The sequence below is a fragment of the Hibiscus syriacus genome, unplaced genomic scaffold (genome assembly GCF_006381635.1).
Source record: "Hibiscus syriacus cultivar Baekdansim isolate YM2019G1 unplaced genomic scaffold, ASM638163v2 tig00111101_pilon, whole genome shotgun sequence".
NCBI classification, from domain to species: domain Eukaryota; kingdom Viridiplantae; phylum Streptophyta; class Magnoliopsida; order Malvales; family Malvaceae; genus Hibiscus; species Hibiscus syriacus.
The window spans coordinates 377593-393712 of record NW_024062986.1 but is presented as its reverse complement, the minus strand read 5'-3'; the positions used below and the strand labels follow the sequence as shown (position 1 = coordinate 393712).

Sequence of the window (16120 nt, the reverse complement as noted above, 5' to 3'; positions counted from 1 at the left end):
CACTTAATGTTGCATTATAATTTTATAACAATAAAAGTAAAACATATGTATAATAAAACATAACACATATAAAATATAAAAGCATTCTATAAAATTGATTTGTAATTTATCGAACCATATATAAGATATTCAATGTCTAATAAAGTTCTCAATAAAAGCTCTTTATTCGATCATATCAATCAACTTGTATGTTCACATATCATTTCATATCACAATCCATTGTATGATAAATGAGAATACATAGCACATAAATCACATGTAGGTATATCATATGCAATTTATTTGTATTGTAAACAATTTGCATTTTTAGTACCATATAACTTATTTTCAATCATATCAATCAACTAGTACATTTCCATTTCATATCAAACCTATACTTTTCACTTTATTCATTTCATAGCATGTATCATTCATTAAATTCATTTCGTAGCTTAAATCATTCACTTTCATTTCATATCATATACTATTCACTTTTTCATTTAATAGCCCAATGTAAACCACTAAGAATGTAAGGTATGCGAGTCATATGAGCATATACATATAACACACAAGTACTGTAGAACACAATATCAATATGCCAATAATAAAGAATACATCGCACCATCATCACATACGTGCAGACACCATTTTTATATGCGTGCCATAAAATGTATTCTCTGTACTTTAACACCACCGTCACACAGACGTCAGACACGTGCTAAGTACCATATAGTAATACCAAAATCACACAAATGTCATACAAGTGCTAAATTTCATATAGTAGCACCACCGTCACACAAGCATCAGGCACATGCTATAAGTATAATGCAGCTACCAGTAGCATCACGTCACACATACGTCAGATATCTGCTAAGTATAACACAACTGTTAGTAGCACCACCATCACATAAGTGATGTTAGACACGTGCTAAATGCTCCAGCTCTGTGGCATGCTAATTATACCTATGACTCTCAAAGCATTTACAATGGACATTTTCGTTAAATCATTTATCTTTCACTTACTAAAATATCTTCAAACATCATCACAATCAAATAACATATATCATTCACTTATCATAATCTTTTTAAATAATAACAACATGAAGTATCATATAATATATATATCTCAATGCACATATAATATGCTTCTCCATCAAAGTTGCATGTCATTTAAATATCAAAGTATTATAAATACAAACTTATCAAAATATCATATAAAAAATGTATTGGGTAGTTCATACCCGAAATTGTTCAAAGAAATCATTTAGAAAAATAACATAAAATATATAATAAAACGACTTGAAATAAACTTCTTTTCAAACCATTCGAGGTTGACTCATCACAAGTCTTCCTCATGTCATACTGATCATAGTATAAGTAAAATGTACTTACATGGAAATGCCTCACTAGCAACTTACTTAGCGATTCTAGCTTCACTCTTGAATTTTTTTTCTTTAGCTTTAAGCTTTCTTTGATCTCGATCTTCATGTTCATCATTTATACATCACATACATTCCAAAGCATATATTAGTATCTTACTAGCATAGACACAATCTAGTAATAAAATTCATAAAAATGCTATCGATACTTTTCAATACTAAATCCATTTCAAAACGTTAGTGCTAACCATTAAAATGAATTCTTTTAAAATTCTTCTCTACATTTCCAATTTCTTCCAAATGGTCCTTTGTCATTTAAATTCAATTCCAAGAGTCCAAAAACATAATCAAGCATTTTAATTATACATTTAAACATTACTCTTCAACTTCTAATCCATTTCCACTTCAATTCTAAAATTTCCATATTCTGGCAACTTGCACTACCCTTAAATAATCATTATTCTGAATTAATCTACTCACTGGAATTTAATTTCGTTTCTTAAGTTTGAAACTAGATTCATATACGAAACCATATAGAGAAATCCTTATAATTCGAGTTGTACAATGTATAGTGAATTTTCTAATCCAATTTCTAAAATTTGTTTTGAGTATAATCTGCTTTCTTGTTTTTTGACATATCATCAATAAAAAAATCATATCTTTCATTATAAACTTCGAAGTCAATCTTCATTTGTTTTAAAAAAAAAAAAAGTAGATTGACATACAAACACAATGGTATAAAAATCACCTCCTAATAATTTTTTAATATTTCTGGTGATTTTTCAAATTTATTGCCAGATTCAAAAATCTAAACAGTTTTATTTGTTTTGCATGCTTAATTTCTTGACCAATTCTTACAACTTGCATTTTGGTCCTTAAACTTTAACAAACATCCAAATTGGTTCAAATATCTTTCTAAAGCTTACATAATCATCAATTCATCAATTCTAACCTCAAAATAATTTTCCACAAAATTTTCCTATTTATTTCATCTTGGCCGAAACTACCATAACAACTTGGACTTGATTTCCAACTTGATTCAAGCATGAATTCAACTTCTAAACATCATTTCCAATCCTTTACAATCAAGTCCATATCAATTTTAATTCAAACATGGTCGAATATGATATAAGCATTTCTAGGTGGTTTTAATCATCATACAAGCATAAAAATGATTCTCCAACATCAACTACATCATAATCCATCCTTAATTCATCAAAACCTAACCTCCCCTTGATTCATCCAATTCAAGAACATAAGGTTTTAAGCATGGAATTCATGAACAAATACCACCAAATGATAGAGAATTTCATGTAGATCAATTTTGTATTTCATGTTTTCATTCAAACTCCTAATAAAATTAACTTGAAAAATCAAAATAATTTTTTTCTTACCTTCACGGAACTCACGGCCAAGCTTGGAGAAGATGAAGAAATCTCTTAATTTTTCTTCATATTTCTTTATTAAATAAAGGAATTAAAATTTCATTAAATGATAAATTACCAATTTACCCTTAAAATTTAAATATATTTACCAATTTACCCTTGAATATCATGATAATTACTAAATTAACATTCTTTCATCATCCCTTACATCATCATAATCAAACATGAACAAAAAATTTCTCATCTTCCAATTTTGCCCATGCAATTTTCCAAAATTATAATTTAGTCACTTAAATCCAACTATTCATATTTAACATGAAAAATCAACTTAAATCTAATGATCCATATTAAATCCTTCAAATTGAAGTCATGGAAATGACATTATCAACCTTGCCTAATCATTCTTCAAAATATCTCAAAACTTCGATTCAATCCGATTATCTAAATTTTTCTCAAACTTTATCGATTTATAGTGTTTAATTCAAAATCCGTATGAAAAATCCGTATGAGTAGAGCCTTACATTCAGAGTCTGTAGTTATCCAATTCCCTCTCCTGCTGGAGCAACGATTCAAGCCATGTATAACAGTCGAATTCAATGAAACCACGCTGCAGGAGGCTTCATCGTTTGTCGAAGAAGCCATGGAAACCCCAGAAATGACAGAAGAAATAGTGGAGCATCTCTCCACGTCCAATCTCAAACTAATCTTCGGAGACTCACTCATACTAAGTCGTCGACCATCAACCTGGAAAAAGCAGATTCAAAATGCTCTCGTTATCATACTTTCTCTGCCACTAAATAACAAGATTCAGTGAATCCAAGCTTCTTTTTCCAGTACCTTTTTGTTCAACTTTGCTCCTTTCTCCGATTTGGCCGAAGCAGCCCATCTCAACAACTCCTTCATACGGGACATGGTTTTGGACTTTTTGTCTTTCTTTTCATTACTGCTACCACATTGATGATGATCGTTTGTCGATGATATTGCAACTTGAGCTTCACTCAGTGGTGAAACTTTGCTCGAATCTGATTTGTGATTAGCAACGATGAATCCTCCTTTCTTCATCTTCATTATGGTTTGGGAATGAGGTTGTTGTTGGTTATGGTGGTGGTGGTGATGTGTCGTACTCGTACGAGAGCTGTCGACTTTTCTCAAGTAGATAGTACTGTAAAAGCAAGCCTTTGTAATGTCTTTAGTACACGGAAATATAACTGGCTTAAACTTCTTACTCTTTGATGTTCTATTATTATTCTTATAAGAAATTATATCTTTGGGTTCATATTCTTCATCTGAAAAGAAAAATCGAGTCAATATCTGTTATTAAGAATAGTTAGCAGTGACGTTTTTATTAAAACAACGTCGCTAAATGTTGTATCATTACCTTTACTAGTGGTATTTTGAACTCCTTGTTCATCAGCTCCCTTAAAGAGCCACTGAAAAATCTGGTATAAATTCACAATGATGGATCAATATAAGCTTTCAAGGACAATGCTACTCGATTATGCTATCTGATTCTGAGTTCAAATCTCACCTGCATTTTTTGTGTTCGCTCGGGAGAAAAACTTGTGACGTTAATATATAGTATATGAACCGAGTGAAAGACAGCGAAATCTTGGTAAAAAAAAAAGACTGGTTTTAGAGATCTATCTGGTTATGTCTGTATGCTCTTAAAGATTCTTTTCTATAAAAAAGAAGATAAATGAGGCACTTGTGGTGATGAAGACAAAGAAATTCGTGGTTTTGGGTGTTAAGGAAGACGGTGAGAGACAACCGAGCAGATAGAAGAGAAGTGTCGACTACTTGCGTTGAGATTTCATAGTAACATGGGATGGATTATTTATATAAGCAAAAAATGGTATGGGTTCATGTGATGGAGATTTTAGAGGGGAGATTTAGTTTTAAAAAAAGTATTAATTAAGAACCAGGGTGTGGTTTGCAGTGTGTTGGCATTTATTTTCTCCATACACGTGTACGACTAAAAATTGATCTTTGGGTGGTCCCAAACTCTTGAAGTTGATTAGCACTGCCACATATATGGTTTAGAGTAAGCACTCACGATTTCCATATATTGAAATCCAGGCTTTGTATAGTATCATTGTTGAAAGATATGCTGAAAATCTCAAAATTGATCATTTGGGATTGAGTTAGATCCTAGGCCAATAATGTTATTTAACAAATATATTCAAGAGATTGTGAGATGAATGAGGATTATACATACAATACGGTGCAAAATATTTTAGGACATTAAATGCGGGGATCAATGGTACGAGAAACGTTAATGGCAATGGGGGCAAAGACAATGACTGGTTTTGTCTCACACGACAAAAAGTAAAAGAGAATTCCACAGTAGCTCACACTAGTTAGCTGTTTATGCAAGTATAACAATAATAATAGTGATGGTGCTAACAATGTGTCTCAACCTTTCCTTATCACAGATTTTGATGGGAACCTTCGGACCTCAGGTGATTCGACTTGTCGCCGTGCTGTCCATGGCGTAAAAGGTGGCGATGAATTCCACAGGAATTATGTAGAACGTGTCTTTTTATTCACTCGTTGCATGGGATCCTGAGGTGGAATGTCTGCCCACGTTCGTTTTGGAATGTCTGTCCAGACTGCACCGTTGTAGCCTGTAAGTTGGGGTTGTTTTCGTTCGAGTTCGGCATCTAAGCATTGCTTTCGAGTTGATTTTTTCCCTCGTCCAACTATTTTAAAAAGGTGTAAAACTAAAAAAAAAATTACACTATGTAATTGGATCCTGCCCTATTTATATATATATATATATATATTATATATAATTACAAGGCAACAAGAAGTGAAATCAGTTTGGAAACTGAGCCATATTAGTATATTACAGATAATGCCAAAGAGTATTCTTATTGTTACGGGAATATGTTTATTGTCAGGGGATAGGGTGGATATTGCACTATTTTAGACTATCTTAACAACAGTTGATGAAACATTTATGTAGGTTCTGCAAACTGCTATTAAAATGGAATAGTTTTATCTCTGATTTGCATCATATTTGTTTTAATTTATTTATGATTGCCACGAATTCTGGGCAGACAAACAATAGATTCTTGCCGTGGAAAAAATTAGTCTATTCTGCAAAACTGAAGTTCGGTCCAATTATTTGCAAACAATTTTTCTTCTTATTTCATTTTGCATCCTTTGTATATTAGAAAAGAAGGGGGGGGGGAATCAAAACGGTGTGCATGAACACTACTATCTGCTCCATTGTGTAAGTTGGGGATTGGAAACAGATTAGGCAAATAGTATTTTTTAGAGAAGCTCAATATTTAATATATATACACACACACACTAAAATTTGTTACATGTGAAAAAAATAATATTTCAGATTAAAATGTTAAATATTTTGAAAAGTAATAGTGTGGTGTTTTTCCTTTAATTAAAATGACATAAATACCCTTATCTATTTATTTTTATTTTTCTCATATCAAAGTCGGCCAATAACTATACACAGAATAGATGTAAGGTAATAAAAAAAAACAGCTAGTCATGAATTAAGAAGCCCAAAGTATGAAAAGTAAGAAATGGCAAAAAAATGGAGATCGATCTCAAGAAGTCGGTTGTTTGCATTATCACCTTGAATTTCGGTATCTGCAAATCCCATTCTTTAATCTTTGATTACAGTCTCATACTGATAATGAAATTTGCTAAAATTGTATGGCATATACAGACACGCTATTTTCAACAAAATCAGCAGTCGGAAAGATTAATAAATGCTTTCTCTCATGCTTCACTACTATGACACGAATTTACTCTCTTACAAAAGAATAAAAAATAAAGATATATCTATTCTATCGACAAATGTTGAAAAGGGGGAAAATGACTATTGATGATCAAACTATACTTATCCACATTCTCAAAGGACCTGTCAGAGATATTAAACTTTACAGGTGTACCTAATAACAAAATAGGTGCTAGCGTATAATGACGAGTCATACCGTAACCTTAGGGCTCTGTCTGTTTTGCCTGATTATTAGCTCCCTTCGGCCTAAGCGACAGAGACATTGATCGCAGCCTGTTTGTTATCTCGGTAAATGATGGCCTCGATCCAGGATCAGGAGACCAACACTGTTCCATTAGCTTCCTCCAATCAGGATGGCAACCTTCTGGAATAGGAGGTCGAAGAGTGTTCTTAAGGATCCCTCCTGCAATCGTAATTCAGTAATCAAACAGAAAGCCCACATTTTGGTGAAAAGCACAAGGTTTTGTTTTCTTTTCAGACAGTGAAAAACTGGAAAGGAAAGATGGTCAAGTGTATGCAGTGTATGATATGGCTTCAATTTATTTACATGAGTTGTTTAGGATGCTGTTTATACTTTTACAGAGCAAGAGCAAATGAGAAAATGCTGTCTTATATCCTACAACTCAATATAAACTTTTCCTGATCTTCATCTTCAACCAAACAACATTTGATTGATCATCAATATCGTCATTATTAACTCAAGCGTAAAAAATTCCAGAGAAGCCTTTTTAAATCTAGTATATCATAGTTTCTCCCAGCCTATTTGTCTTGATTTTTGGAACTTTCTAAATTGTTGACTTACCAGAAATAAAAGAAGAAAAATTCATATATAGAAAAAAGAATAGGGAAAATCACAAGCAAATCCTCATACTCCAAAGAAAATACCGATACAACAGTATAGCAAACGTATGCCCTCCACAGTGGAACTAATAGCATGCCATAACATCTCAATCACTTTTCCAGGCATGTATATTTTCCTTTCACAATAAGGGCTATTAGCACATTGGTAAATCAAAATCTTACCAATAATGGCACCACAATGCATATCAGCATATGGCTCCTCTTCGGTCAATATTTCCCACATTGAAATTCCAAATGAGAACACATCAACCTGTCAGATTAAATATAATAAAATTTGGCTTTCACGAGTACTTATTTTTCCCTTCAATGTGGCAAGATATACTAGAATATGGCTTTACTGACCTTTTCAGAAACTTTGGTGCTGCTACCATTTAGCAGTTCTGGTGCCATCCATGGGAGGGTTCCTCGCACACCTCCAGAAACTAGAGTATTGTGCTTGATTTTTGATAATCCAAAATCTCCAATCTGAAGAAACAATACAAGGTAGCCATACTTTAATTGAAGAGCCGATGAAAACCTTTTCAGCAACATAAGCCTTACTAGTTCCTTACAGCATATAGACTAGTTATGAGGAGAACATGAAGGTTTAAGGTTATTCTATTTCTATACATATGATCACTATTCATCTTGTACCAAATTTTTTTTGGAGTTAACCAGAATTAAGAATTTTTCTCTGGTCATTTATGGTTTAGAATATCCCGTGAGGGCCATAAGGCACCTTGAAATCAAAATGCCCACTAGAGCAGTGTTTAACATTTTGTGTACCTTGCATATGGGTCGTTCTGGGGTCCCTTAGATTGACAAGCAAATTGTCAGATTTCAGATCAAAATGAACAATGTTTTTGGAATGCAAGTATTCCATGCCAAAAGCTGCACCCATGGCAATTGTGAGCCTTTTGTGAAGATCAAGTGATCTGCATAAGACCAAGAAAGCCAGTGAGTGCATTAGTAATGACTGAAGGACTATAAAATTGAGAGGTTGAACCTATATTTACCTTTCCTTCTTGATTAGGACATTCCTAAGTGATCCGTTTACCATATATTCAGTTACAGTTGCCAACGTTCCTCCACTTCCATCTGGTACTACTCCATAAAATGTGACCACGTTTGGATGATGCAAATTTGAGAGGATCTGTGCTTCTCTCCAGAAGTCTTGGATCTGATGCAGCCAAACATTCATCAGCTTCAGGCATGCAAATAACTCAAACTTCTGTGAAGAACGTTACTACAAAATTGGTTTAAGGATCTTACTACTACAAGGAATCAAATATCTCCGTATATTTCAGTTGGTTCTTTCACATTTAAGTCAGTTATCCTAATATTGCTCAATCAACCCCAAATCCCACGCTGAAGAATAAAAAAAACCATCTTCTACTTTCCTCCCAAGACTATTTAAAATTTGAAGCAATAAAAAAAACACAGGCTAATCTTTCTTGATATAAACATGTGATTAGAAGAACAGATTAAATATTACAACTAATCTTTCTTGCAATAAATACCATAGCTGCTAAAAACAACTTCAACTCAAGAACTGACAAGCTTATGAAAAAAAACAAAAGCAGATTATGAATCTCCAGTTGAAAAAAGAACAGCAACAGAATTCAAGAAAAGAACGCTGAAAGAAAATGGATTACTGGAAGAAGAGAAGGTTACCCCCATGAATTTGACTTCCATGACATAACCTATGTAATGAATTTTTTGGCTGAAACCCAGAATGCAAGTGCACTTTCCAAAGAATCTAACCAGCAAACTATATTCCATTTTTTCCTCTTTAGAAATTTTGACAGCCCAAATAACTAGCACAAATGGAAACACGCGTCATGTACATTAACAAACACAAAATTGCTTCAAGATGAACCGATATAGTGTTTAATGTAAGCATATATCCTCAAATTTGTACCCTAACATTATGAAGCTTCTTATGAAATTCAATATAAGCTCTCCTACTTTTATGAGGCAAACTGTTAAAACCGGGGGGGGGGAGGAAAGAAAAAATATCTCCGGAGACTCAACCTGTCGGTCTTGCTCTGATGATCTCCCAGAAAAGCAACTCTTTTTTATTCTCTTTATAGCAACATCTGTTCCCCGCCATTTTCCATGATAAACAGTACCATATGTACCAGATCCTAGCTCCCTCAGTTCTTCGAGATCAGCATCTTTTATAATCTGTCCACCAGAATCAGAAAAGTTTAAATTTCCTTCAGAAGCTAATTTTACAAGCGAGTAAAGCTAAACAGAGCAGGGACTACCAAGGGGCAGATAATTTGTTCAAAAGTTTTTGGTTACAAGAGAAAATATGACCAGAAGTAATAATAGCGATATTGTTGACTTTCAATGAAAAAAAGGAAGGAAAGCTATTAGAGTTTATTTTAAAGACAATTACCAACATACATGAAGGCAAAGTCATGGCAAGGGAAGGAGATGGAGAAGAGGCAAAAAAAGAGAGAGGGCAAACTCTGTAAAGAAGATCAAATTACAAACTAATGCATAAGTTACTTTGCATGTTATCCATGTTTGAAATCATGAGGATACCATAATTAGAACTTCAATGCAGATCCACTAAATGCAACCTTATTCAAATAAAACAAAAAGAATGCTTTCTCAAGTGAAAAACAGGGGAACTTGATATTTGCAGTTGAAAATTTAATGGTAAATATTTCACCAAACTGGACTGCATGAACTGATAATCTATTATACAAGAAATTTTTATTGAAAACGGGTATAAATCAGTTCAGTACGGAACCTGCAAGCCATAGATGTTGGCTTCCGTTTCAGCTATCTTGGCATCATTGAACGGATCATCCTTGTATTGAGCATCAGCTGCAACATCCTACGGACAAAACCATTAAGCTACCTAAGTTAACTATCATCTAAAAAAGTTACCTGTACATGACCTTTAACTTGTCTTACCTTAGACTCGGGTTTGGGAATGATGTCCACCAAATCTGTAGCAATAGGAGATACAGTATCACTGCCAGTCATATCCACAGGTGGGACAATTGCAGATGAAACTTCAATCCTGGAAGGCATACTTGTGATCACATCATCCAAAATAACTAAGGGGTCTGGCTGGATTTGATATTGATTCATGCTTGAGGTTTCTGTCTGGGTAAATGCAAACTCTTCTACAATTGAATTTCCATGCACAGATCCTGTGGGGACCATCTTCCCAGCATTTTGATTGGGATAATTAAGGTCATCATCGATTAGAGAAACCTCTCTCCTAGAAGCTGCGTCCTTTGCTGGCTTCGGTAACATAGAATGAAGGTCATTCTTTTGCAAGTTTGAGCACAGACCAGAGTCAACATGAATGGCAGATAGGTGCAAATTGGTTGAGCTCCTCAGCATATCTTCTTTAGATATAACCTTTTGACTTGCAACGCAGTGCAATTGTTGTCGTTCAAGCAACATTGGGCCATTCAATGACACAGAGATGAGATCACCCGCTGAACTCTCACCTCTTAATTCTTCCACGGTCTTTGGAAATAAGCTTGTAACTTCAGGGTTGTCAGTGCATGAAGTAATGCTCCCTTGTCCAGTAGTTACTTTTCCACTGAAATCACAACATTCAGCAATATCATATGTGGTTTTTCCCAATGTCTGTAGATGTTTTATGTTATCCATTATATCCAAGGATGAAGGCTGTGAGACTTGTGAATCTTCTTTCCAAGTATCAATAGCAACACCAAAAGTTTGATTGCAGTCTGCGCTAGACAATTTGTTGTTGTATAACATACTGCACTCAGGGGATATCCGCTCATAAAGCTTCCCACCTGGATCAACTTTACCAGACCTGTTACTGGCATCCAAACTTGTAGCAAATTCATCATAATTATTAGGTGTCATGAAAATGGATTTGCTAGAATTAATTTTAGTTGTTTGGCACTTGTCGTTACTATCACCAGCACCCTTATGGATAGACTTCTTCCTGCAAGAAGCTTCAGGATTTGGAGAAAACATCAGCAAATCCAGTGTTGACTCTGATGTAGGATCACTATCTGACCAATCATTTTGTGCCCTGGACTTCAGTAGACCAATATTATCTTCTTGTTGCATCAACCTTTCCTGCACTGAAATTGAAGGTGATCTAGTAGTTGCAAAATTTAAAGGGGGAAATGGGCTAGTTCCTTCTTGTGAACAGTAATAGGACCTTCCTCCAACCTCCAGCAGCTTTGAATCTGAAAATGCATGTATCATGCCTTGGTAAGAATCCATGGGATCAACAAATGCTGACAACAGGCTCAATGGGTCAGCAGCAAGTGAGATAGGCCTCTCATGTAACACACCATAACAATCACTATTGTTTTCAGTTAAAACAGAAAGAGGCACGGAATTTTTGCTGGGATCAGGGTTTTGTAACTGCTCTTCATGTGCTTGGTAGGCTTGGCTGGCATCAACCTTGACGTAAGGGTGATTATAATTCATCAAGGCAGGAGGAACCTGTTGAACTTGCTTATAGTTAGGGTTTTTTATGCCACAGTTCTCAGGATTTCGGTGAGATGTAGTGAAGGAACTGTTGCTTTCATTGCTGGAGTTACCACCAGCTGCTTGTTCACAAACGCTCTTGGAATCTCCATGCTGGAAAGGTTGTGGACAAATAGGCAGAGATTCAAGTTGGGATCTGGTAGTATATTGAGAAGCATGGAAAATTTGAGATGGATGCAAGGCATTAAGAAAACTAGGGTTATGATCCAAAGCAGGTCCTAGTTGACTTCCTTCGTTGGGTAAACACTGTCCACCAGAATCTTTCTTAGGACTATGATCTACTACCCCATTGACAGCTACCATGTAATGGTAATCAGGATTGCTCTGCTGAAGGGCGCTAGCCTCAAGGGAAGATGCACTTTCAGACTCCCCCAAGGGAATCAAAAAAATCCTCAGCTTTTGAGAACCCTCAAGCTTTTCAAGCCCGTTATATTCTTCTATCATATGCTGAAGGTCTTCATCAGAAGAAACAGATATAAGGGCATCAAGATCCTCACCTGGAAGTTGGTACTTGATTGCATGAGGTTGGTTGAAAATATCTAGTGCTTTCCTCACAAGCTCATCCCAAGAAAGACATTTCTGAAAGGCAATAATCCGTGTCTCTCCCCCGACATATCTGAGTTTGCCATCACTAGGCCTGGGCAATATTTTTCCACCAAAGCTACAGAGAAGTTTCATTTTCCCAGATTGGGATCCATCAGAAGCTCCCTGCCCACTTAAGTTTCTGGAATTAGGAAAGTCACATACGGAAGTGGGTGTGGAAGCTGGTGCAAAAACATTCAGATGGCTCCTATCGCAGTTCAATTCACCAAAAGCCTTCCTTTCCACTTCTCTCATATCACCATTTTCCTTCTGGTATTTACTTAATTTCTCAACACAAGACCCATTTTTACTCCCTCTACAAGACTCTTGCACAGAAGCAACATCAGAAATATCAGAAACACACTCAGAATCCATTCTTTTCAACCCAAGAATTTGGGCTATGTCCTCATACTCTTGCTGTTGGTTCTGGTTCTGATTAATTCCAACTCTCGTCTCCGATATCTGAGCTGCATCTGGTATAGCAGGAACCCCTCTTGTGCCAACACACTCCTTAAGAAATTCCATGGCAAATTCCTCACCCGTCTGTACAGAGATTATTATTTACATTCTTTCTTGCGCAGGGAACAACAGATGCAAATTCTTGCTGAATCAATTGATCAGATGAGATAGGAGCCTCCCTGATCATGTTCCACAAACAAGCTCCCGTGTCTATTTAGTTGCATACACAATGTCTTAGCTCCTTCAGCCACTCTTTTCCACTTCAACTCACTAATTGATAATTCATAATCAAGCTATTCTCATATCAACTAACTTTACAACCACTCAGTCAATATATAGTATTCCCCTATACATACAAACACTACCTCAATCAAATCCAACACTTATGTAACGCCGCTTCCACTTTAACAAAAATTAGGTAAAAAAATTCGCAAGATATTAGCGTCTCCCTATCCAAAGACACAATTTAGCTAGAATTTTAAGCATACAACTGCCTCCCTCTTCTACAGATCCCAGAATCAATCAGACCACCTTAGATCCAAAGCAAGAATATGCAAACCAATCTAAAAAGAAAAACAAAAGAAACAAATCTTATTTTTCATGATCGTCGCTCGGGATTATGTATACCGAAAGCTAAAAGCTAAAAGAAATATATAAAAAATACATGATCAACAAAGTTTCAACCGAAATTCAGTAGCATATCGATCAAAATTTAAAAATAAAATGAAATTAGACATATTGGAGGGGGAAAAGCAGTACCTGAATATTGATTTGCTTTATAAAATCCATGTGTTCGAGTCCTTGAGCTGATAATCTTTTCAGCTTGGATCGAGAGAGGCAAACATTACAAAAAATAAAAGAACATAGAAAAACCGAAAGCAGAAAAAATATCGATAAAGATGAGAAATCGGTAATGGTGGAGAAGAGAGCGAGGCTCACGGCTGCAGCTGGTGAATCTCGATTATCGAACCTGCCAGAGCTGACATTACCAAGAATTAAGCTTCGCTTTAAATTATTATTATTATTATTATTATTAAATAAATACTCATTGTTAAAATATTACTCTATTTTCTTTTAACCTTGTTCAGTTTTAAATAACTGTAACTGTTTTTTCTATAATAAATATATATATATTATATCCTACGTGGAGCTCGGGTATTTGTAGTTTGGTTGAGTTTGCTTTTCTCTCCCTTTCATCGATCGCCCTCCCAAATTTTCTGAATTTCTTTTAATAAAGTATATTTTTCTTTATTAGCTTTGGAACATGCTTTTTGTTAGGTTTGGACCGTTTGCTTACTTTTGTTATATAATATGTGTTATTTCATTTGAGAACAAAAAATGTGATTATATATTATATATAGGTTGAGATTTGATATTGAAAGATATAATAATTAATTTTATTAAATTAAAGATCAATACAAAATAATTATTTAAACTATACATCATTCTCATTTAGATGTTTAAATTTTTTTAAGTTAATATAAATAACTAACGTTACTAATATTATCATTTTAATTGTCTGGTATGTGATAATCGTTAAAAAATCTCGTTATATGATATATATTTTATATATATATTAAAATTTTATTTTTTAAAAAAAATTAAAAAACATTTATTTTTAAAAATAATCTATTTTTAAAAAAATCAAAATCCCTAAAATCTCTAATTTTAATCCTTTTATTGTCGTTGATATCTCTGGCCACCGCCTCCGTCATCGAACAATTATTTATTTATCGTCATCCACTTACTGACCGACCATCACCCTTGTTATCGCCTCAACCCCTAAATTCTCAAATGTCTAAATTTAAATCTCTAAAATTTCAATTACTCAATCCTAAATCTAGAGAATGATCACGTGCGACAGCCTTAATATACGACTAAAAAAAGCGCTACCGGAAATATTATTAGGCGCTAAAAATGATCGATTTTATTATTATTGAGCATTTTAATCGGATTTTCAAAAAAATTACCGAAAATATTATTAGACGCTAAAAAATGATCGAAAATATTAAAAAATAATGTTTAGTTAAAAATAATAATATTACCAATAATTTTTTACCGATTTTATTATTTAAACAATAACAAAATCAATAATATTTTATTTTAATATTATGTTAAAGTGTCGTACCGTATAACTTTCCCTAAATGCTAATTACTAATCACAGACGGGAATCCTATAAAATATTAAATTTAACGCCGGCCGCCTTCAGACTTTACTTCGCTATGATGTGTTGCTGCTATGGAGTCATCGCCGGCTGCCTTCATTTATGCTCTGCTGCAGTGGATTAGTGGAGAGACAGGCAGCCATTTCATGTTTGCTTTTAGATTTTTTTTAAAGTAGTAATATTTTGATTTTTAAAAAAATTAAAAAATATAAACGCAACACATTTCATATAACGAATTTTTTTAATAATTGTTACGACGTAAACATTTAAAATGTTAATTGAAAAATTAGACACTTACATTGAGAAAAAAAAATAGATACCAAAATAAGAAAAGAAGTATAATTTGTCAGTTTGGACAACCTTCTTTATATTAAGCCTTAAATTAATAAAGAAAATATGATAAAGATTTAAAATATAATTGTAATTTTATTTTTCAAAAAATGTATTTTGAGACAAAGTATTGATGAGATTATAAAGTAATCAAGTAATTGATGAGGAGAAATAATAAAAAAAAATAATAAAAGATCAAATTGAATAAAATGTAAAGTTAAAGATTAGATGTAAAAAGAGTAAATTTATTGTTAAAATAAGAATTGTAGTTACCTAGTTATTTTGTAGTAATATTTGATTGAGTTGAATTGAATCGAATTAAAAAATATAAGTTGGTCAAATTTATGAATCATATTTTATCATTCAAATTTTATTTATATATTTTTTTAATATTATCAAATCTACAAATTTTGGATCTGATTATTTTTCTAATTGAATGAAATTTTACGCACTCTTAATTTCAGATAAAGGAAGGTGTTATGGAATTTCACCTTAAGATTAGGACTATGGGTTATATATTTAAATCAAATGTCTTAATTTTATATTATAATTTAAAATTTAATCATATAAAATTAAATAAAGTTTTACAAGGAAACATCATCCCTAATATTATAAAAACACAATCTCTCATTTTACTATTAGGATTCGTTTATTTCACTGAAAACTTTTTATAAAAAATATTTTTCGTAGAATGAATTACATTTTCTAAAAAATATTTTTTGAAAAACG

General features: G+C 33.5%; 3 protein-coding genes across 3 annotated transcripts in view; 1 reads left to right on the top strand and 2 right to left on the bottom strand.

Moving 5' to 3' along the window:
* Positions 1–843: 843 nt before the first annotated feature.
* Positions 844–16120, top strand: part of LOC120153641 (zinc finger HIT domain-containing protein 3) — a 26787-nt gene continuing 11510 nt past the window's right edge. The window contains exons 1-2 of the mRNA XM_039165555.1: positions 844–853; positions 9016–9018. The gene's annotated coding sequence lies outside the window, so the exon portion shown is untranslated. The remainder of the gene's footprint in view (positions 854–9015; positions 9019–16120) is intronic.
* LOC120153577 lies at positions 3203–4336 on the bottom strand. The gene is made up of 3 exons (XM_039165494.1): positions 4122–4336; positions 3581–4029; positions 3203–3487 (listed from the first exon to the last, which is right to left on the bottom strand). Exons 2-3 carry the CDS (start codon positions 3809–3811, stop codon positions 3203–3205), a joined length of 516 nt encoding a protein of 171 aa, XP_039021425.1. The 5' UTR covers positions 3812–4029; positions 4122–4336.
* Positions 6479–13891, bottom strand: LOC120153637. Its single transcript, XM_039165547.1, is given in 12 exon segments — positions 6479–6912; positions 7533–7620; positions 7713–7835; positions 8136–8156; positions 8158–8284; positions 8366–8529; positions 9384–9536; positions 10114–10200; positions 10281–12992; positions 12994–13529; positions 13656–13702; positions 13836–13891. Coding segments are annotated over 10 exon segments (3765 nt in total). The 5' UTR covers positions 13084–13529; positions 13656–13702; positions 13836–13891; the 3' UTR covers positions 6479–6712.